General features: G+C 40.1%; 1 protein-coding gene and 1 pseudogene across 10 annotated transcripts in view; one reads left to right on the top strand and one right to left on the bottom strand.

The window, feature by feature from the left end:
* The window catches only part of SLC25A26 (solute carrier family 25 member 26), a 165,998-nt gene extending 143,277 nt beyond the window's left edge, over positions 1–22,721 (bottom strand). For 2 of the 9 annotated variants that reach the window (XM_032290415.1, XM_032290417.1), the window contains exons 1-2: positions 22,599–22,721; positions 5,195–5,351 (exon numbers count right to left, since the gene is read on the bottom strand). Coding sequence is in view for 3 of the 9 variants with exons in the window: in XM_032290413.1 (XP_032146304.1) it covers positions 5,195–5,351; positions 22,330–22,362 (190 nt within the window). In the remaining 6 variants the exon portion in view is untranslated. Of the gene's footprint in view, positions 1–5,194; positions 5,352–6,681; positions 7,634–22,329 lie in introns of those variants that run through there. The other 7 variants (XR_004272477.1, XM_032290413.1, XM_032290410.1 and 4 more) reach the window with 7 other exon arrangements.
* On the top strand, positions 8,890–10,413 carry LOC116559489 (annotated as a pseudogene). The gene has a single exon (XR_004272478.1). The product of XR_004272478.1 is annotated as a Y-box-binding protein 1 pseudogene (transcript).
* Positions 22,722–23,899: the final 1,178 nt, after the last annotated feature.

Below are 23,899 nucleotides of genomic sequence, written 5' to 3'. Positions count from 1 at the left end.
CCACCTCAACCTCGTCTAACTTTATGGCTTCTTTTGTGACATACACGATCCCCTTAAGAATGTAAGTTCCAGGTTCCTAACCTCCCTCCATGTCCCCCCAGGGGCATCCAAGAAGGCCTCTACTAAATGTCAGTACAGTCAGGTTCCAAGTGGGGGCACTGAACAAGCTAAAGCAAAGAAGAGGGGCTGGGCTACCTGATAACTATAGTTTCCTCCAGCTCAAAAAGAAAAAAAACTTATATATATAACATATATATATGGTTTCTCTACATTCCCTTTGAAATAGGGAGTAACAGATAAGTCTTCTCTTCACCTCTTTCCATCTTTGGTACCCTCTAGCTCAACCCCAACCCCTCACTCCTGCAGCACAGGTTTACAGAAACATCCGCAGCCACTGATGATCAACTATAGTGAAGCTCTGTACTCAGAACCTTAGCCAATAGCAAAAGAAAAAAAGACACCATACAAAAAAAGTCCAATTCAATCAAAATTTGCAGCAAAAACAACACTAGTTTTGAAACCCTGGTACTTTGATTTTTCCCTAGCATCTCCCATTCACTGAAGTTTGGTGGATGGAAAAAAAAAAAAAAAAAAAAAAAAAAAAAAAAATTCAAAACCACATTTTAAATGTAAATTCCTAAGAATGTAAAACCTGTGATCTTAATGACGACATCATGTAACGTATACACTATAGCTAGTAATACACCTCCCCACAATAATCTTTATGTGCAATATGTAAGAGAAAAAGATCTTTAGAACAATGAATGTAAATGAAGGAGACACCATAAAAAAATGGTGACCAAAAGATAGAGATTTAGTGACATGCTTCTTTGCAATTCCCTAGTTCAGAGGTTCTCAAACTTGTCTAAATATAAGAATCATCTTAGGATTTTTAAAAAAAAAACATCCAATGCCCAGGCCATATCTCAGACCAATTAAGTCACAATCTCTGGGGTTAGGTGACAACGACCAGTACAGGTGATCCTTGAACATGAGTTTAAATGCACAGATTCACTTATACAAATATTCCAATATACAATAAATATATTGGCAAATTTTTTGGAGATTCATGACAATTTGAAGAAACATATATGAACCACATTGCCTAGAAATATAAAAAAAAAATTAAGAAAAGGCTGTCTCATTAATACATAAAATATATGTCAATACTAGCCTATTTTACCATTTACTAACATAAAATATATTATAAAAAGCTAAAATTTATCAAAACTTACAAACACAAACCACAGATCAAATCATTCATAGTTGAGAGAAATGTAAACAAAGGTAAAGATGGGCCAGGCACAGTGGCCCACACCAGTAATCCAGCACTTTGGGAGGCTGAGGCTTGAGCTCAGGAGTTCAAGACCAGCTTAGGCAACATGGAGAAACCCTGTCTCTACAAAAAAAAATAAATAATTAGCTGAGTGTGGTTAGCCACACCTGTAGTCCCAGCTACTTGGGAGACTGAGGTGGGAGGATCACGTGAGGCTGGGAGGTTGAGGTTGCAGTGAGCCAAGATCATGCCACTGCACTCCAGTCTGGGCAATGGAGTGAGATCTGGTCTCAGGGAGAAAAAAAGAGAGGTGTAGTGTTAAATTAAAACTGCATAAAATTAACTGTAGCATATACTGTACTCTGAGCCACCTCCTCTTGCTGTAATGAGTTCAGGTGTTGCTGAGTGGCCACTTAAAATGCCATGTGACAGTAATTATCTCCAAGAGTGGTTCATCTCCCCCAATAAGTTGCGTATCGTAGTACAAAAGGATCTCTCCCACTTCTTATGTATTTTTTGTTGTGGTTAGTGCCATATCACAAGCTCTGAATAATGCCATAGGACCCACAAAGTGCCACTAGTGATGCTGGAAGTCATTACATTACAAGAAAGCTCCTAAGAAGCAAAAAGGAGTCATGACATTGTAAGAAAAATTGCTTGTTAGGTACTACAGACTGAAACCTGAATGAATCCAGCTTAATTTATTGTATATTAAAAAAAAAAGAAAGAGAAAAAAAGAAATTCATTAACCCAGCTCTGCAGCTTTGCAAAGTAACTTTTTTCTTGTTTTGAAAACGCAGCTTTTATGTGGGAAAAGAATTGCTATAATAAAGGCATATTTATTATCCCTAAAATGATTTGAGAAAAAGCAAAGTAATTTCATGATAAAAAAGAAAGGTAAAGGATCTAAAGCTGAAGGATTTAATGCCAGCCAGGGATGGTTTGATAATTTAGAAAGAGATTTGGCTTAAAAATGTCAAGGTAACAGGAGAAGCAGCTTCTGCCATTCATCAGTCAGTAATCAAGTTCCCAGCTGCCATTAAGTAAATCACTGAGGAGAAAGGAAATCTGCCTGAACAGGTTTCTCATGTAGATGAAAGTGCCCTATTCTGGAAAAAGAAAAATGTCACAAGGACATTTATTAGTAAGGAAGAGAAGCAAGCAAATCCTTCATAGCATTCATGACAGAGCCAATCAAGAAAATAATAAAAGAGATTGTGGATGTGGGGAAAAAAAAAAAAAGGTTGGGGGTGAAAGGTTTCAAAATATAGATCTTAAAGAAATTCAAGAGCTAACAGACACCACACCAGAAGACTTAACAGAAAACAACTTGGTGGAGATGACTGCTTCCAAACCAGTGTCAAATGATGAGGGGAAAATATAGAAGGAGTGCCAGAAAAGAAAATGACATTAGACAACCTGGCAGAAGGGTTCTGATTATTAAAGACTGCTTTTGGTTTCTTTTATGACAAGGACTCTTCTACAACATGGGCACTGAAACTAAAGCAAATGGTGAAAGCATTGGTACCACATAGAATCATTTTTAGAGAAAAGAAACAGCAAAAAAGTGAGAGGGAAATTATGATTTATTTCCATAAAGATACACCATGTGGGCCTGCTTCTCCTGCCTCCCCTTCTACCTCCTCTACTTCTTCTGCCTCTGCCACCCCTAAGACACAAAGACTAACTCCTCTTTTTCCTTCTCCTCAGCCTACTCAACATGAAACACTTTGATGACCCATTTCCACTTAGTGAATACACGTTTTCTCTTCCTTATTATTTTCTTAATAACATTTTTTTCTCTAGCTTACTTGATTTTAAGAATACAGTATATAAAACATTTGCCAGGCACAGTGGATAATGCCTATAATCCCAGCACTTTGGGAGGCCAAGGCAGGCATATCACATGAGGTCAGGATAACACGGTGAAGAACAGTCTCTACTAAAAATACAAAAATTAGCCGAGTGTGGTGGTGTGCGCCTGTAATCGCAGCTATTTGGGAGGCTCAGGCAGGAGAATCACTTGAATCTGGGAGGCGGAGGTTGCAGCGAGCTGAGATCGTGCCACTGCACTCCCTGGGTGCCACAGCAAGACTCTGTCTCAGAAAACAATAAGAATAAAAAATAAAACATATAACACATAAATATATGTTAGTATGTAACACACATACAAAGTATGTGTTAATCAACTATAATATCATTAACGCAGCAGCAGGCTATTAGTAAAGTTTTGGGGAAGCCAAAAATTACATTCTGATTTTCAGCTGCACAGGAGAGGTTGGCAACCCTGCCCTCCACGTTGCTCAAAGTCAATTGTATTTGTTTAAGCTCCTCAGCAATTAGGCGATTTCAAAGTAGACAAATTTGGGAACCCATGCCCCTCTCCCACACTTAAAACTATGCCTGGCATGGAGTTGATGATCAATAACAACTTGTTACAATTACTCAAATATTAACATATACAAAAAGTCAAGGATGACCAAAAGAGTTCGCCAGTCTAATGATGGCTGGGGGATGGGGAAGAGCAGGAGGAAAAAAAAAAAAATACTATTTTTCTCTTTGCACTATAAATTTTTATATAAATGTTATGCTCACAGATTGAACACTTAAATGTCAGCTTAAGGGTAAAAATTTCTTGCCAGGCGCAGTGGCTCATGCCTGTAATCCCAGCTCTTTGGGAGGCCGAGGTGGGCGAATCACAAGGTCAGGAGTTCGAGACCAGTCTGGCCAACATAGTGAAACCTCTTAAAAAAAAAAAAAAAAAAGTAAAAATTTCTCATTAATTATCCCGCAAAAAAACAAAAGCAAATCCCAGAATTTAAGAATCTTCTAGAGCTGTGGTTTTGTGGGTGTGTCTTATGTGTGGTGATTTTTTTATTGCTTTAGTTTACTTTTGAATGCCACTAGAGGCATCCAACAGTAAACAATTAAAGTAAGTATCTGCAAACAGTATACCAAGAAGCAGATTAAACAAAACAGATTACACTGACTAAAGAATAAGAGAGTCATAAGTCACATGACTTCAGAACCAAAACAAAAGTTGCTGGAAGGAGAGTATCCAGGAGAGCATTAGTGAGAAACACTTGCATCATCTAAGAGCAACTGAATTAGGACACAAATCTTTAATGCCTCTTAGGTTCACCTGCTCTCTAAGATCTCCAAAGCAGCTATCATCAAACTTGGCTTCACACTGTAGTCACCTGGGAAGTTATTAAAACTTATGATACCAAGGCAAAACCTAGACTAATTAAAATTCTAGGATGACACAGGATATCAGTATTTTTTAAGGCTTCCCAATGGATTCTAATGTGCAGGTAAAGTTGAGAATGATTGTTCTGAGGAATCACAACATTAAAATAACATTTTAAGGATTCTAGCTGGAAATTTGAACAACAAAAACCATTTTTAAAAGATTGCCCTTTTTTCCCTATTACAAATAGGAATCTATAACACTATCTGACTCAAAAATAATGAGTTAGGCCCAGCACAGTGGCTCATGCCTATAATCCCAGCACTTAGGAAGCCCAAGGTGGACAGATTGCTTGAGCGTAGGAGTTTGAGAACAGCCTAAGCAACATGACAAAACCCATTCTCTACAAAAAATACAAAAATTAGCCAGGCATGGTGGTGCACCCCTGTAGTCCCAGCTACTTAGGGGGCTGAGGCTGGAGGGTTGCTTGAGCCCAGGAAGTCAAGGTTGCAGTGAGCTATCATCTCACCACTGCACTCCCACCTGGGTGACAAAGTGAGACCCTGACTTAAAAAAACAGTAATACATAATAACAGGTTAAAGAAGGAAATTCAGAAGATAAGCTTCAACACACAAGGAATTCTATGTGGGGTAAGACCACACACCATTCTGAAAATTCCATTTTATCCTGGCTTTACAGGAGTAAGAATAGCAATATAATATTTTACCATTAGGGAAGGATCCAATAGCAGCAGAAGGAACACCAGCATATATTCCATGAAAACCACCAGCCTTGTGAAATCCTTGAGGACTCTGCAGCCTGGTTTTAATGGTATCCAGAGGAAATAATATCAAGTCAACAGAAACACCTGCTATCCCACCAGCCTTTGAAAAAAAAGAGGAGGGGAGAAAAAGAAAAAAATAAAATAAACAGTTAAAACAAAATAAGCTCTCTGCCACTTGGCAGCAAGGATAGGAAGAAGGCAGTCTTTAAAGCACATTTCTCATTCCTCTCAGTCCACAACTTCTGTGGCCTTCAACCTAACCCTAGAAGTTTTCCTCGGAAAATAGCTACATTTTCAAGTTGTAAATTTTATATTTTCTTTTTAAATCGATTTTTAATACAAAATTTTTTAAACGCAATTTAAATTCATTGTTAATACAGTACTCACATGGTTCAAAAAGCTAAAAATATTTTTTTTAAAAAGGCCAGATGTGGTAGCTCATGCCTCCCAGCACTATGGGAGGCAGAGGAAGGAGGATCACTTGAGACCAGTTCAAGATCAGCCTATGCAATACAGTGAAACCTCATCACTACAAGAAATAAAAAATTAAGCTGGGCATTGTGGTTCCAGCTACTTGGGAAGCTAAGGAATAAGGATCACTTGACCCTGAGACTTCAAGGGTTCAGTGAGCTATGATCATGCCACTGCAATCCAGCGTAGGCAACAGAGCAAGACCCTGTCTCCTAAAAATAAACAAACAGCCAACACAAACAAAAATAAACCTCAGAAAGGTAAAAAGTTCAAACTTTCCTTCCAACCCTCTTCCTAATAACTCAGGTAACCACTTTTATTGGTTTCTTGTTGTATCCTTCCAAAGTTACTTTAAACATACATAAGCAAGAATGAATATATTTTAGTTTCCGTTTCTTTAAAAAGATGATGTACAATATGCACTATTCTGTACTTTTTTTTATTTAACAATTTATCTTGATCTTTTTATATCAGACCAAAAGTTTTATTACTGCCTTAACTAATAAGCAGTGAATCTGAATTGACTCCTTTGAGACTTGAATTTTGAAACAGCTTATGATCCCTGTGAATCTGGATCTGTATTTTAAGAAACACACATCTAAGGATTCATACAGTATTCTCTCCACTTAAAATGTATTTGAAAATTCCTTGATAATTTTTAAATCGAGGATAAATTTTCTTAAGGAGCTAAATTACTAGCGGAAATTAAAATCCAGCCCAAACTAGTCATCTCCCAAGAGATACCACGTTGCTTTGGAGAAGCTGTACTTTAAAAACCAATTCCTGCTAAATGGATTTTGAGGGAAAAATGATTAAGAAATAACTCTGTACCTCATGATTATAGGGAAGCCTATCTAGAATATTTTTAAACTGGTTACACCTTAGTCAAAGAAAACAGAAACTGAGAAAATATAAACACAAAGAGCATCAAAGTAAGGTTAACACATATGAATCCTTACACGTGTGATTATTAAAATACAGATCTAGATTCACAAGGATCATTAGTTGTTTCAAAATGTGGGTCTCAAAAAAGTCAATACAGATGCACTACTTATTAGTTAAAAAGACAAAAACATAACATTTGTTCTGATACAAAAAGATCACACAGATCTAAAGGCATCATTTAAAGATGTGAGTCATAGTTTACAGTAGGCAGACAGAAGCACTATAAAGAGGAGACTGTTTCCTACATACTAATTTTTTGACTGAATTGCTAGGTTTTGCTGTATTTTGAATTCTGAACCATGTGAATATATTACCTATTCAAAAAGTAAAAATCTACATTTTTAAACTATACATTTCATGACAAAGGAAAACAAAACAATCAGTATTATTCAAACATACAAGTCAAGTTCAAATTGATTGACCGTTTCCATCCTTTGAGTTTACAAAAGTTCATGTGCTACAAAGCTTGGTACCTAGCAAATACTATCTGCTTTACTTACCACTCACCATAAAACCATCCCAGAAGTTAACTGGAAAAATGAAGTACTTTAATGATAAATCCAATACCTATTTTCAAATTAATTAGCACAGGTTATAAAAAATTAATTTACGATAAAAGTACATTACTACAAGTTTAATACTATACTTTATGATCAGCCCAAAGACATGAAAGAAACCCAAAGACCCTAAAGTTCTACTCTGCAAATGACCTAAGAAGACATCTCCCAAAAGGGCACAGATATGTGCCAGGAGAGAAACCAAGCAGTACCAAAAGAATATCCAATAATGTGGGATTTCTTTCTGGATATAAAGGCGGCCTTCCCTACGTCATGGGAAAAAGTTTGCAAGTAATGTAGGAAAGTAAAAAGGCCACTCTTCAAAACTCTTCTTACTTGTTTCAGGATTTTTATAAAATTCAGTAAGTAGAGACAGGCATGGTGGTATGTACCTGTAATCCCCGCTACCTGGGAGGCTGAGTCAGGAGTCTGAGATTACAGTGAGGTATGATTGTGCTCATGAATAATCACCATGCCCCTGCCTGGGCAACATAGGGAGACCTCATCTCTAATAATAATTTAGTAAGCAAATATTTTGCCTGCCTCCTCATTTTCTCAAAATACAGAGAGAATAAAATCCTGGTGAGAATGTTTCATGTGACTAGATTATTTAAAAACATGCTGCACTTCACCTAATTTTCTCTTTAATCTTAGGATTCAGAGAAGTGCTATCTATTGCTAAATTTTAATCAATAAGTTAATTACTCTTTTAATTTAGTAGGCTACTTTACATATATTGATTCTCTAACCCTTCTTTCATCACAATTCTTATGTTCCAAGGAAAAAAATGACCAGATTCAATCTACTTGTCTGGTAAAACATGTCTCAAGAATTACTAATCGCTTCTACGGATTTCAAACTTCTATGTAACTCAAAACTCGTTTAAATTCATGAGACAAAAAAAAAATCAACAGACAAACTGAGGAATAAGAATATCTATACATTTAGCCACATAACGTATTTCAGATTTAGATAAAAACTTTAAGGAATGCCTATAATCTTGTATCAGTATTGTTTTATATGTAATGATGTATAAAATATGTAAGCCAATAACAACCTAATTACAAAAAACTCTATCAAACTTTCATTCTTCAGCCCGAAACTTTTGTTATAATCATTTATCAGAAGGTTATCAGGCAAGTAATTAAATTCATAATTTATGGTAGCTTACACTGAAAAATTCTAACAACTAGGAAAAAATCCAAAGAAATAGAACATAACCCAGATAACCAGCAAACCTTGCTAGAGCACCACAATGTATTGAGATCTCGGTATCATATAGATAAAATATATGTCTCTACCTTAAGTTAAAAAATGTATGACGTTCTAGGCTGCAGAGAGGAAGTGCCTAATTATTGCTCTGCAATTACTCTGAGAAGTGAAAGATCAGAATTACATGCTATAAAACTTTTTTGCTCAAAAGGAGGAGGGCACAACACCACAAAGAAAGCATCACTGCTCCCCTCTAGGACAAAACCAAACCATCTGTGTAATGTAACTAAGCAAAATCAACACAGGCCACTGGCCTAAACAACAGCTAAGAAGAACCAGCCATAATGAGGGAAGGTGCTCTCTTTCCAGGTCCACGAGGGGGCATAGTTTTAAGGGCAAGAATTTCCCAGTGCCATGCCCCACTCCCATCTCTCTCCATCTGGGAGATTTAAGGGTTTATGCGAGTTCGATCGGTAGCGGGAGCGGAGAGCGGACCCCAGAGAGCCCTGAGCAGCCCCACCGCCGCCGCCGGCCTAGTTACCATCACATCCCGGGAGGAGCCGTAGCTGCCGCAGCCAGCCCCAGTCACCATCACCGCAACCATGAGCAGCGAGGCCGAGACCCAGCAGCCGCCGGCCGTCCCCCCCGCCGCCCCCGCCCTCAGCGCCGCCGACACCAAGCCCGGCACTACCGGCAGCGGCGCAGGGAGCGGTGGCCCGGGCGGCCTCACATCAGCGGCGCCTGCCGGCGGGGACAAGAAGATCATCGCAACGAAGGTTTTGGGAACAGTAAAATGGTTCAATGTAAGGAACGGATATGGTTTCATCAACAGGAATGACACCAAGGAAGATGTATTTGTACACCAGACTGCCATAAAGAAGAATAACCCCAGGAAGTACCTTCGCAGTGTAGGAGATGGAGAGACTGTGGAGTTTGATGTTGTTGAAGGAGAAAAGGGTGCGGAGGCAGCAAATGTTACAGGTCCTGGTGGCATTCCAGTTCAAGGCAGTAAATACGCAGCAGACCGTAACCATTATAGACGCTATCCACGTCGTAGGGGTCCTCCAAGCAATTACCAGCAAAATTACCAGAATAGTGAGAGTGGGGAAAAGAACGAGGGATCAGAGAGTGCTCCCGAAGGCCAGGCCCAACAATGCCGGCCCTACCGCAGGCGAAGGTTCCCACCTTACTACATGCGGAGACCCTATGGGCATCGACCACAATATTCCAACCCTCCTGTGCAGGGAGAAGTGATGGAGGGTGCTGACAACCAGGGTGCAGGAGAACAAGGTAGACCAGTGAGGCAGAATATGTATCGGGGATATAGACCACGATTCCGCAGGGGCCCTCCTCGCCAAAGAGAGCCTAGAGAGGACAGCAATGAAGAAGATAAAGAAAATCAAGGAGATGAGACCCAAGGTCAGCAGCCACCTCAACGTCGGTACCGCCGCAACTTCAATTACCGACGCAGACGCCCAGGAAACCCTAAACCACAAGATGGCAAAGAGACAAAAGCAGCCGATCCACCAGCTGAGAATTCGTCCGCTCCCGAGGCTGAGCAGGGCGGGGCTGAGTAAATGCCGGCTTACCATCTCTACCATCATCCGGTTTAGTCATCCAACAAGAAGAAATAAGAAATTCCAGCAATAAGAAATGAACAAAAGATTGGAGCTGAAGACCTTAAGTGCTTGCTTTTGCCCGTTGACCAGATAAATAGAACTATCTGCATTATCTATGCAGCATGGGGTTTTTATTATTTTTACCTAAAGATGTCTCTTTTTGGTAATAACAAACCTGTTTTTTAAAAAAGCCTGGTTTTTCTCAATACGCCTTTAAAGGTTTTTAAATTGTTTCATATCTGGTCAAGTTGAGATTTTTAAGAACTTCATTTTTAATTTGTAATAAAAGTTTACAACTTGATTTTTTCAAAAAAGTCAACAAACTGCAAGCACCTGTTAATAAAGGTCTTAAATAATTGTCTTTGTGTTAAAAAAAAAAAAAAAAAGGGTTTATGCTTGAATTTCGCCAGCAAAGGAAGAAACTAAGAGTCAATCACCCCAGTGGAAGTTTAAGGGAACTCCTTTCATTGGCCAGAGGAACTTGGGAAAGTGGGAATTTCTCCCAGGATAAATTCCCCTGCTCCTTCACCAGCACCAGGTTTCCAGCTCTCTGGAATCCCCTCCCACATGGTGGGAGCTCCCTTTCCCCTCTGGGATTTTCCCCTCTGGAATCCCCTTCCACACTCTTCATGGAAGTCTCTCTCTCCTCTTTTCTCTACCTTAATAAAATCACCTTTCTGCAACACTTCTTGGGTCCAGTATTTACTTTTATGAGCATATGGCGCACCTGCAGTGGTCCCATCGCTTACTCTTTAAGAGATTGGAGACCAAGAACCCACAGCATTCTCTTGGGGGAGCTGTGCCTCACCAACACCCAAGAAAAAGCCCGGTTACAATAACATTAACATGCCTTCTCAAGGGAAACATTCTCCTGATTCGCTCAGTTTCCTCCACAATGAAGTGGCCACCCATGATGTGAACACCACCATCTTCCTCACTGCAGAGCTGCCACCTCTGCTTTCTGACATACTTGTCACTTTCCACACTTCTCATTCACTCTCCCTGCAATGCCCACTGCCTCTCTGTATTAATCATTTTCACAAAAATGCAAATTTCATCTTGCCACTCTCCAGCCTATAAATCTTCCAAACTTTCCAACAACACTGAGGATGAAGAAGAAAACCCTAGCACGGCCTTTAAGGTTCTGGAAGTTCTGGAGCCCCTCCAACTCCGTAAACTTGCACTACATGCCCTTTGCTCAGTCCTTTCTTGCCACCTCGATCTTTTCCTCTAAATCATCCAATCTTCCACATTTTAAGGACTTTGTACAGGTGCCCTCTAATCTCTAGTTCAGGTTTAGAGTCTCTTGTTCCAAGCACTGAACACAATTTTAATTACATAGTTTTGCCTCTGACCATTTGTTCAGTACCTGTCCAATTAAACCATAAGATTTGTATCTGTTTTGTTTACTAATATGTTCCCAGAAACAGCACACATTAATAGGAGGCACTCAATGGCTCTAATAAAGGGTTACTATTTCTATTTTAGAAGGCATTACAAATCAATCTTAAAAAGGTACATTTAATTTTTCTCAAAAATAGCAAAAGACAGGACTAGGCAATTCACAAAAGAAAAATATAAATAACTAACAAAAATATGCTTCCTCATCATCAGTTATCAAATAAAAACAAAATATTTTCCCAATTAAATTAGAAAAAATTAAAAATATGAAGAATGGGTATGGGCACTATTGACAAAAACATTACCATAATCTTCTGGAGGACAATTTGGCAAAATGAACGTTTTAAATTATCAAACCCTTTGATCCAGTTATTTTATTTCTAAGCATTTCTTCCCCAGAAATAAGTGCACAAATATATAAGAATGTCTACTGCTGCATTTCTGTAATAGGAAAAAATTGAAAATGACCTAAAAATTCCTCCACTGGGGTCTTAAGTAAATTAAGTTATACCCAAATAATAAACTGCTACATAGCCTTTAAAACAACAGGTAGGTTGGGCGCGGTGGCTCACGCCTGTAATCCCAGCACTTTGGGAGGCCGAGGCAGGTGGATCATGAGGTCAGGAGTTTGGGACCAGCTTAACCAATATGTTGAAACTCTGTCTCTACTAAAAATACAAAAATTAGCCAGGTATGGTGGTGGGCGCCTGAAATCCCAGCAACTCGGGAGGCTGAGGCAGGAGAATTTCTTGAAACCAGAAGCCGGAGGTTGCAGAGAGCCGAGATCATGCCACTGCACTTCAGCCTGGGTGACAGAACAAGAATACGTCGTGGGGGTCGGGGGAAGAACAACAACAACAAGGTAGGGTATGGTGACTCATGTGTGTGGTCCCAGCTGCTAGGAGGCTGAGGTAGGAGGCTCGCTTGAGCCCAGGAGTTTGAGGTTGCAGTAAGCTACGATCACCCCACTGCATTGCACTCTAGCTTGGGCAACAGAGCAAGATCTGTCTCTAATTAAATTTAAAAAAAGTGAGGTCAACCCATACTTATTGGCACAGAAACATACATTATACACTTAATCAAATTAGCTGTAAAACAATATATGCTATATAATTCCATCTTTTAAAATGTGTAGCTATTTGTATGTGTATAATTCGAAGTCTGGAAGCATAAACAGTAAATTGCTAGAAGTTAATGCCTCTGTGGAAAGAGATTCAGGATGAAAAATGTTATTACTATCTTGTTAATTTTTCATTTGCTCAAGTATATAATGAATATTACAAATATATAAAAGTTAAGCCATTCAAAATTAATGCTTTCCTGGAAAAAAACAAATCTCTAATTTCCTGGTTGTATTTGATACACAGAAGCTATCCAGCAAATGGTAACTAAGAACCCTAAGCTACTTCCTCTGCAGCTTCATGATGCACCCTCTATAGACCTTGGAGATTCAACCAAGTTGACTACTCAAATGTCTCAAACATGTCCTGAAACAATTTCTTTTTTGAGACGGAGTCTTGCTCGTCACCCATTCTGGAATGCAGCGGTGCAATCTCAGCTCACTACAACCTCTGCCTCCAGGTTCAAGTGAATCTCCTGCCTCAGCCTCCAGAGCAGCTGGGTCTACAGGCACACGTCACCATGCTCAGCTTATTTTTATATTTTTAGTAAAAATGGAGTTTCACTATGTTGGCCAGGCTGGTCTCAAACTCCTGACCTCAGGTGATCCGTGCGCCTTGGCCTCCCAAAGTGCTGGGATTACATGCATGAGCCACTGCACCCAGCCATGTTCTTAAACTCATTCCTGTGCTTCTGCTTAGGTTTTCCTCAGTCTAAAACGCCCTTCTTATGCTTGTCTCCTGCCTATTGCACCCGGCAGACCACCACTGCCTCCACCCCATTACATACATACATGCATATGTGTGCACATACACCCCTGCCAAAATCCTCTTCATTCTTAAAGCTGCAACCCAATGCCACATTCCTCATAAAGCCTTCCCCAGTCTTCTAGTCAGAATTAAATGCTATGTCCTTGATGCTACCATATAATGTTTATATTTCACTTTTGGTACCAACCATCATGTCACACATTAAGATCCATCAGAGTAGAAGCCAAATCAGTCAGTCACCTCTGTCTTCCTAAATATCTAACCAAAGGCAACTTATGTAGCAGGGTTGCTAAAACATAAATGTGGGGTGAGATAACACTCTGTAAAAAGATGCAATGTTCAGAAGAAATCTTGCAGTCAAGTTCTGCTCGGCGGTCCCTGTTCTGGTCTGCTGCAGCACTTGTGACAACCAAAAGCCTGGGTTAGCTATCTGCTGCAGTCTTCCCAGCATTCCCCAGCCACCCTGACCGCTTTGTGGAATATTCAGGGGGACTTCTCCAGAAATCTCTGCTTATTATTACTTCCTAATGGAAAGAACTGTGACATTCAGTTTTGTTTAATAAGGCTAATCTCAAGGATAAAATAATAATGGTTCTAGAATTTGACTTGACTATACTTCCATTTCTCCAGGAGTTCTTTCAAATTAAGTACTGCCTAACACAGCTTTGGCATCAAACAGATCTGGCTTCAATCTCAACTTGGTCTTTACATTAGTCTGTTCTCAGATGGCTATGAAGAAATGCCCGAGACTGGGTTATGTATAAAGAAAAGAGGTTTAGTTGACTCACAGTTCCGCACTGCTGGGGAGGCCTTAGGAAACTTACAATCATGGCAGAAGGCAAAGGAGAAGCAGGCACCTTCTTCACAGGCCAGCAGGACAAAGTGAGTGCAAGCAGGGGAAATGCCAGACACTTATAAAACCATAAGATCTCATGAGACTCACCATCACAAGAACAGCATGAAGGAAACTGCCCCCATGATCCAATTATGTCCAACTTTTGGTCCCATCCTTGACACATGAGGATTATGGGGATTACAATTCAAGATGAGATTCTGAGTGGGGACACAGCCAAACCGTATCAGTCTTCTTAGGAAAACGATTTAATCTAAGTCTGTGTTTCTTGACACAAGAAACAGAGAAAAGAGTACCTATATGTCACAGAGTTTTTGAGAGTTAAATAACATTAAATGAGAACTAAATACAATTAGATGAACCTGTTCTGGTTAGCAAAATGCCTGGCCCTTAATTTTCAATGAACAGGAACTATTATATTTAGAATTATGTTACTATAAACATCCTTCAAAGTTTGCTGGTACCAATACTGACATGCAAATACTACAAACCATGCAAAAGCCTAAAGAGTACTTTACCAAAGACTGAAGATTACATTCCTGTATTAAACTCAATTGACAAATTCATATATTAAAATCTGTAAATTCAAGTTTTTCAGTAGCAATAATGAATTAAAAGCTCTTCTCAAATTCTGCTCTCTGGACAAGAATCCTCAGTGAACTGACTCAACAGAAAGAAAATCATGTGATGCATAACAGAACATTCAGCATCAACTTCAAAAATTTAAGAGAAATAGTAGTGTTCAAATTGCTTTATGATTCTTGTACTTGAGTTTATATTTCATTTTTTAAAAGAATATAAAATTGTACCTATATAACCATAGTTATAAAAAACGTTGCATAAGAACTTTTAAAGTGCCCAGTAAAAAGTGCCCAGTAAACAGTTAAGTTTTACCACCACTTGGAATTACATAATTAAGTTTTGTTTAACATCTGCCTCCTACTAAACTCGAAATCCATGAAGGTGGGGGATCACATTTTTGAGGCATGTAACCCCAAATAACAGAGCGAAGACCAACAACTACATCTGGTTAAGTGTGTAAAAGACACCTGATTTGGGGAGGTGAGATAATTGTGGGTATAACTTTTATCTTTATTTGTAATTGAATTAATGTTACTTGAATTTTGTCTATATTACAAAAAAAAATTAATAAAGCAACTTTCAACATGTAGTAGTAGGGTTTGGAAGTGGTAACAAAAGCACACTAAAAAGTCATTTACAGCTAAATTATCAAATACTAAAATTTTCCACGTACACCTTTCTTAAACAAAGAAAAATGAGAAAAGAAAGGTACTCCCATCTCTGGGTACTAGAGATGCACAAAAAAAATGCCTCACAGTGATGGTTCTCAACTATGGTTCTTGCATGATTGGTAGTCTACAAGCAGTGCTTTGCATGCTCCACTGGCTGAGCAAAATTTAGAATATACTTGTGATTAGGTAATTACTTGCTCAACACAAAAGCAAGCAAAAAGGGAAGACTTGCTCACTCTGACATAAATGCCAAAAAGAAACAAGTCACACAAGTCCTGAGAAAGTGAAGCACATTTCTCAATTTCTTATAAATGTGGAGTTAATATTTTCTTATCCGTTACCAACTGTCCTTTACTCCATATTAAAAACTAGGAGGCCACTATCCAGAAAAGATCTGAGGCAAAACAACAAAAGAAAAAACCTCCTTTAATAGTATACCCAATACTTCATTCATATTACCTTTCCTCACTCCACCCAAGAATCCCTGGCATCATAACCCATTTTGTTCCCCTCAGCTCTCCTACTGCCTGCCAGTAGTTCTCAGCAAAAGAGTAGGTTCAGTGAGAAGACACCCAAGTATTATGAAAAAGCTCCCGAGATGGCATCATCAGCCAAAAATCACCTCACTACAAAACAGAAGGAAAAAAAAAAAAAAAAAAAAAAAAAAAAAAAAAAAAAAGCAGCCCCACTTTGCATTGTACCTACATACATGAATTCCAGTTACCATGGTTTACTTAAATAACATGAATCTACCAACAACCCAGGTCAAATTTCAGTTACCCCAGCATACTGACTGTGAGTAACTGGAAAAGTGTAAAACTTACCACCTGTTCAGTCTACAAATCACAATGTAATTAACAGAAGTCACTTACTATTACTTCATGCAGACAGCAAAGCATATAGCTGTGTTACCTCCTTATCTCCATGTAATAAACGCACATGGCATTTTACAAAAATAGAAAATTGATGAACAGAGATGAAAGTGCAAAGAAATGAAAAGTGGTAACACGAAGTTAAATAAAAATCAAACATAAATGGTGGTAAAGAAGAAACAGCTGGCCATGGAAATACTCATATTGCTGTCATTAATCTAGATAAGTAACCAGAGAAAGTAAGTGAGAGCAAACTTAATATAAATGAGGAAAGTAGTTGTGATGAAAAGGATAACAATGTCCCAGAGTAAGTTATGCCAGCAAGTCTTCACATTAAAGGAACTCACAACAACGAAAGCACAAAAAACGTTAGAAGTTGATCCAAACTAAGAAAGCAGTATGACAACTTGTCATGGCATAAAAAGATGCTTCCTCTGTAATACATAAGGAGAACACAAGCAAATGTTCAAACTACTGTTGATAAGGTTTTATCCAAAAAAATTAAGGTATTAACGTTTCTAATATTTTAAATTACAGTGCACTAAATAAACACCAGCTTTGCAGTTTTTCACCTATATATTTACAGCCAAAGCATTTTTTAGGTTTTGACAAAATTAGGGTCAGCCAGGTATGGTGGCTCATGCCTGTGAAACCTTTCTCTACAAAAATAATTTTTGAAAAATGGTAAAAACAATGCAGGCTGGGCTCAGAGGCTCATGCCTGTAATCCCAACACTTTGAACCCAAGTCGAGAGGATTGTTTGAGGCTAGTAGTTCAAGACAAGCCCTGGCAACATAGCAAGACCCTGTCTCTACTAAAAAAAAAAAAAAAAAAAAAAAAAAATTAGCCAGGCATGGTTGGTGCATGCTTCTAGTCCCAGCTACTCAGGAGGCTGACCGAGGTGAGAGGATGACTTGAGCTGAGACAGCACCACTGTACTCCAGCCTGGGCAACAGTGCAAGACCTAGTCTCAGAAAAAGAACGCATATGATATGGTTTGGCTCTGGATCCCCACCCAAATCTCACCTTGAATTGTAGCTCCCATAATTCCCATACGTTGTAGAAGGGACCTGATGAGAGGTAACTGAATCATGGAGGAAGGGCTTTCCCATTCTGTTCTGGTGCTAATAAGTCTCACAAGATATGATGGTCTTATAAAGGGGAGTTCCCATGCACATGCTCCAGTTGGCAGCCATGTAAGACATGACTTTGCTCCTCCTTGGCCTTCCACCATAATTGTGAGGCACCCCCAGCCATGTGGAACTGTGAGTCCCTTAAACCTCTTCCCTTTATAAATTACCCAGTCTCAGTTGTCTTTATCTGCAGCATGAGAACAGACTAATACAGTAAATTGGTACCCAGAGTAGGGTGCTACCATCAAGATACCTGAAAATGTGGGAGTGACTTTGGAAATGGGTAACAAGCAGACGGTGGAAGAGTTTGGATGGCTCAGAAGACAGGAAGATGTGGGAAACTTTGGAACCTTCTAGAGATTTGTTGAATGACTTTGACCAAAATTTTGACAGTGATATGGACAACAAAATTCAGGCTGAGGTGGTCTCAGATGGAGATGAGGAACTTACTAGGAACTGGAATAAAGGTCACTCTTGCTATGCAAAGAGACTGGCAGCATTTTGCCCCTCCCTTAGAGATCTGTGGAACTCTGAACTTGAAAGAGATGATTTAGGGTACCTGGCAGAAGAAATTTCTAAGTGGCAAAGCATCCTAGAGGTGACAGAGCATAAAAATTTGGGAAATTTGCAGGCTGATCATGTGGTTGAAAAGAAAACCCCACTTTCTGGAGAGAAATTCAAGCTGGCTGCAGAAATTTACATAAGTAACCAGGAGCCAAATGTTAATTGACAAGACAGAAAATGGGGAAAACTGTCTTCAGGGCATGTCAGAGACCTTCATGGAAGCCCCTCCCATCACAGGCTTGCAGGCCTAGAGGGAAAAAATGGTTTCCTGGACGGGTACAGGCCCCCCCCCACTCTGCACAGTCTCAGGACTTGGTGCCCTGTGTCCCAGCCACAGCTAAAGGAGCCAAGGTACAGCTCAGGCCATGGCTTCAAAGGATGCAAGCCCCAGGCCTTCACAGCTTCCACCTGGTATTGGTTCTGTGGGTGTGGAGAAGAGCAAAACTGAGGTTTGGGAACCTCTGCCTAGATTTCAGAGGATATACGGTTATACCATGATGTCCAGGCAGAGGTGTGCTGCAGTGGCAGAGCTCTCCTGGAGAACCTCTGCTGGAGCAGTGTGGGAGGGGAGTATGGCTGCCCCAATAGGGGGTTCCCACACAGAGTTCCCACCAGGGCACCACCTGGTGGAGCTGTGAGAAAAAGGCCACTGTCCTCCAGACCCCAGAATGGTAGATCCACTGACATCTTGCACCCTGTGCCTGGAAAAGGCACAGATACTGAATGCCAGCCCATGAAAGCAGCCAGGAGGGGAGCTGTACCCTGCAAAGCCACAGGGGCAGAGCTGCCCGAGACCATGGGAACCCGCCTCTTGCATCAGTGTGACCTGGATGTGAGACATGGAGTCAAAGGAGATCATTTCAGAGTTTTAAGATTTGACTGTCCTGTTGGATTTTGGACTTGCCTGCGGCCTACAGCCCCTTCATTTTGGCCAATTTCTCTCATTTGCAGTAGGTGTATTTACCCAATACCTTTAACCCCACTGTATCTAGGAAGTAACTAACTTGCTTTTGATTTTACAGGCTCATAGGCAGAAGGGACTTTCCTTGTCTCAGATGATGCTCTGGACTGAGGACTTCTGAGTTAATGCTGGAATGAGTTAAGACTTTAGGGGACTATTGAGAAGGTATGATTGGTTTTGAAATGTGAGAATATGAGATTAGGGAGGGGCTGGGGTGGGTTGATATGGTTAGGCTCTGTGTCTCCACCCAAATCCCATCTTGAATTGCCACTCTCCTAACTCCCATGTGTTGTGGGAGGGACCTAGTGGAAGGTTATTGAATCATGGGGAAGGGTCTTTCCCATGCTGTTCTTGTGATAGTGAATAAGTCTCACAAGATCTGAATGGTCTTATAAAAGGGAGTTCCCCTGCACATGCTCTCTTGTCTGCCACCATGTAAGATGTGACTTTGTTCCTCACTTGCCTCCAGCACAATTATGAGGCCTCCCCAGCCATGTGGAACTCTGAGTAAATTAGGACTTTTTTCTTTATAAATTACCCAGTCTTGGGTATGTCTTTTTTAGCAGTGTGAGAAAAGACTAACACAATCTAATCCTACCACCAAAAATACCTAGTGTTATTTTGGGATATTTCAATCTGGCTTTTTTTCCCCATGAATGCAATAGGTTTTAACAAAGCTTTAATTAGACACAAGCAAATACACATACATGCAATGTTGTTTTCTCTTAATTTGATCTCATAAGCATTTTCCATGTAATTGCAATACATTCTCTTCACAAGCAATATTTTTAATGACTCCAGGCTAGTCCAAGAAATGGGTTTCCCATTACTTGCCTAATTCTTCCCCTATTGTCCCATGTTGTAGTTTCGTACTTGCTTCACTAAGTTAAATGTTATTAATATAAGTATCTTTAGGTTGCTCATACTTAGTTCCAGTCGCTTTCCTAAAAGTATGCATTGATCAATGTACTCTTTGAGGGTTGTTTCTAGACAGCCCACTGTGCTCCAAATGAAAACCAACATCCCAGAGGTTCTCCCCTTATTCAGTCCTCTTCATGAAGCTTTAGGAAGGGAACATTTGAATCTCTGCTACTTGCCAGGCTCTGTTCTGCATGTTTAATGTTATCTCAATTATTCAAATCTAAGTTTCAAGACTTCAGCAATCATCTAGGCTTTTCATTCATTAAAAGTAGTACTGCATGCTTACATAGTGCCAGGTACTTGTAACATAGTAGTAGGCAAAACCAAACTCCCTCAGGAGTACTCACCCTGTCTCAAAGGCACTCCAAGATGTTAAAAAGTAGCCACTCCATTTCTGTACTACTTTGATAATAAAACATTTCAATGGCTCCCATTACACTTCAAATGAAATCCAAATTCCTTTCCCTAGCCCACAAAGCTCCACCTCAGCTGGCTTTGCCTACCCCTCCAATACCATCCCCTGACATGCTATCCTTATCTATTAGGCCTCACCATTTGAATACTCTAAGCTCTTTCCACGTGAGCTATTCACCATGACTGAACCTCCCACTCTGATCATCAAAAATTCAAGCCCCTTCCCATCTTTTAGGTCTTAGCTGAAATGTCACCTCTTTATGGCTTTCCTTGGTCACTCCATCTAAGAGGTTCACCGATATTTCCCTACTCTGCCATATCTTCAGTTTGTTTCTTTCATAGCACTTATCATTCACTGCAACTGTCTGTTGGCATTTCTTCCCTAATTGAGATGGGCTTTTGCTTATTCGCCACTTTATCTACAAATCCTACCACAGTACCCACTGGGCAGAATCCATGGCAGATAAACTGTGTGCTGCATAAATGAAATGTTTTTCCTTCACTTGGAATGAAATTTAGTTTCTTGAAACTTCCACCTATTGATCCTAATTTTACTCTTTATAAATACATTGGGAAAAAAAGTATACTGCATGTGTATCATATCATACTTTAATTAAATATATATTTGTTAACTGCAGCACTCACCTGGTTTTTAGCAACTGCAACCTTTGCTGACTTCAGAGAGACTATCAAGAACCAGGTGAGGGCATGGACTTCCAGGTGACATCACCTGGGTTGGAACATGAGCTCCAAAACTTACACAAAATGGATCTCACTTGTGTGACTTTGAACTAGTTCTCTAACCTCTTGGTATCCCTGTTCCCTCATTTGGAAAACTAGGATAAGGCTTCAATTGCTTTGAGAATCAAATGGGATAATGTAGGTAAAGAGCTTACCCGAGTTTCTGGCACAGGAACGTTAGTTGACAAACTACTACTGCTGTCTCACCAGCTAAACAGGAAAGCTCCTTGAAAGTGGTAACATTATTTCTTTACATTTCTAAGAGGTAGCTATACAAGATTAAACAAATCTAGATTTAAAGCCATCATCCTACAAGTCTGGCTAAGACATCCCTTTCTTCCATATATTCCCATAACACACTGAACCTAGCCCACCTGTTATTTATCCCAACAGTCATTTTACTATTTTGTCTCCAACACCTGACCCTTAAGAGCAGCTCTATCTTGTTCACCAGGTTATCCTCAACACCTGCAACACCAAAATTGGGTAACTAATAAAGCACTTCTGCCTTTCATTCACCCCATGATAATAATTTTTAAAATTATTTATTGTCTGTCTCTGCCCACTCCCACACAATGAAAACGCAGGCAGCCAATCTGTGTCTTGTTAACTGCTATATCTAGTAACCCCTACCAGAGGCTCCAAAATATTTGGTAAAAGATGTTTTATGTTGATTCTCGCAGTTTTCTGCTACGGAATTAAATACTAAGCCTGTCTACTGACTCCACAGAATTGTTGATGGGCTATGTGCGCTCTTCAATATATCTTCAAAGCCTAGGCTTGGAGTAGAAAAAGCAGATTATGTATTGAATGAACAGATGGACTTGTCATTTTCTAACACTGAAAAGAGATGCAACAAAATGACAAACGTAGTATTGAATAGAAAGGCTGAGAGAGACTTGAGTAAGGTTTTGTGTTATATACATACATTAATTCCCAACATCTCTACAGTAGTTATACTATTTTAAAGTAGTTAACAGTGAATAATGTTAGCTCTTTTTTCTTTTAAGTAAATGAGTGTGCAAAAGACAACGAGTCAGGTACCCTCTCGTTCCCCAGCCTGTCTCTTACGACCTGCCAATACAGGCGTCACCTTGACACCTAGCTCTCTGGTGGCCTGGGAGCCCCGCGCTACCTCTCAGACCTGGCTGCCAGTAACCCGAGGACAGTCCAACGCGAAAAACCGGAAGACAGCTAGAGCAGAGCACCCCCACGGGCTACAGTGCCGGATGTCGGCACTCCAAGCAACCCACCACACTGCCCCGCACTCACCACCAGCGAGGCCATGAATCCTGGCCGATCCATGGTACCGCGGACCTCGTCAAGACTACCACCCAAGTCAAACCAGAGACGGACAGCGTCCTCGTGCGCTGGGCGTCGCCATCTTTGAGGCGGGCCTGTCTTGCACTTCCGGGAACACGTGACGTAGAAGCACAACAACTGCACGTGCGACGCTGGGGAGGGGTGCCAAGAGGAAGGCCAGAGAGGAGGGGCGGGGCCTCAGGGAGCGTGGTCGAGCTAAGTTTCGGCAATTTTCTTACCTTAGTTTCCTGCAGCAGCCTTGTGAGCAGCTAGACGGAGGAACTCTCGCGAGCAAATGATCCTCGGCTGAGATCCAGGAGAGGACAACCCTAGAATGAGGCCGAAGTGATCCTGCACTGTAAACCCAAAAGAGGCGTGGCTATGGCGGAGGAGAGTCGTGAGGGGCAGGACTAACCTCGGGAGGCGAGATTCGGAATCCTATTCGGGTGTTTCATTTTGGTTTATCTTTTAGTTTTGTAAACAAATTTTATCCGAATTTATATTAAATTAACTTATCTGAAGGTTATTACATAAAGATATAGAAAAATACTTCAAAAATTTCCTTACCAGAGCTAAAAATTAACCTCTTCCATTTTTCCTTACACGCAGCTATTGCACTTAAAATTATTTGTTTGTTCACTTGCTTACCTGCTCATGTGGTTCGCTGTTGTACCCATGTGTACACTTCAAAGCACACGTTATTAAGTACTTAATAAAATTTCTTGGAGTGAACCTCTTTATATTTATTAAACAAATACCTTGTAAACTTCTGTGTATATTAAGGGCCAGCTGCATCGCAGACGTGCTGCCAAGTGATTGACAGACATTATTTTCATTTAATCCTTTCACCAACCCTGTGCTGTCAGCACCACTACTGTCCTCATTTTACAGAGGCTCCTGAAGTCTCCAACAAGTAACAAACCCAGTATTGGCTACAGAGAACATAGCAGAGCAAGCACTGAAAATATACTTACTGCCCTCATCATCTTTCCTGAAAACCCTTATAATAGCCTGAGCAGGCTCCTTGCCTGGCCTTTCTTCAATCCCTATTCTATAACACTGCTAGACCTATTCTTATAATTATTCTTACTCTTTTCTAGGTAAAATGATCTAGAAATTATTTGCAGAATAGCTTTGAGTGTTAGATGAAATTCAAATTCTGAGCTATCACCTGCTGGATTTGGGCATAAGTTTCCCAAGATTGAGTTTTCTCCTCCGTAAAGTGCTAATAATGATAGTAACTTTTTCATGCAGTACTGTTATATTAATAGATTAGACGAGATAATGCACTCAAGTTCTTAGCCTAGTTCCTGGCTCATAGAAAGTACTCCCTAAAGATGATGGTAATGTCATTTCCCTGCTTACAGCTCCCCTCTGCTGCCAGTAGAGACAGTCCAGCTCCCTATCATGGTCTATACCTCTCAGCTGGTGTCTCCTGTCACTCTTCCCACTAGCCAGACTACACACAGACAGATTATACACTTTTGAGCCTCCTCATTTTGCCTATGTTGTTCTCTCTACCCAGAATACCTTTGCCTAT

The sequence above is a fragment of the Sapajus apella genome, unplaced genomic scaffold (genome assembly GCF_009761245.1).
Source record: "Sapajus apella isolate SASKATOON/1434 unplaced genomic scaffold, GSC_monkey_1.0 scaffold23, whole genome shotgun sequence".
Classification (NCBI taxonomy): domain Eukaryota; kingdom Metazoa; phylum Chordata; class Mammalia; order Primates; family Cebidae; genus Sapajus; species Sapajus apella.
Note: the sequence above shows the minus strand (reverse complement) of the source record. Positions and strands in the feature narration are given on the sequence as shown.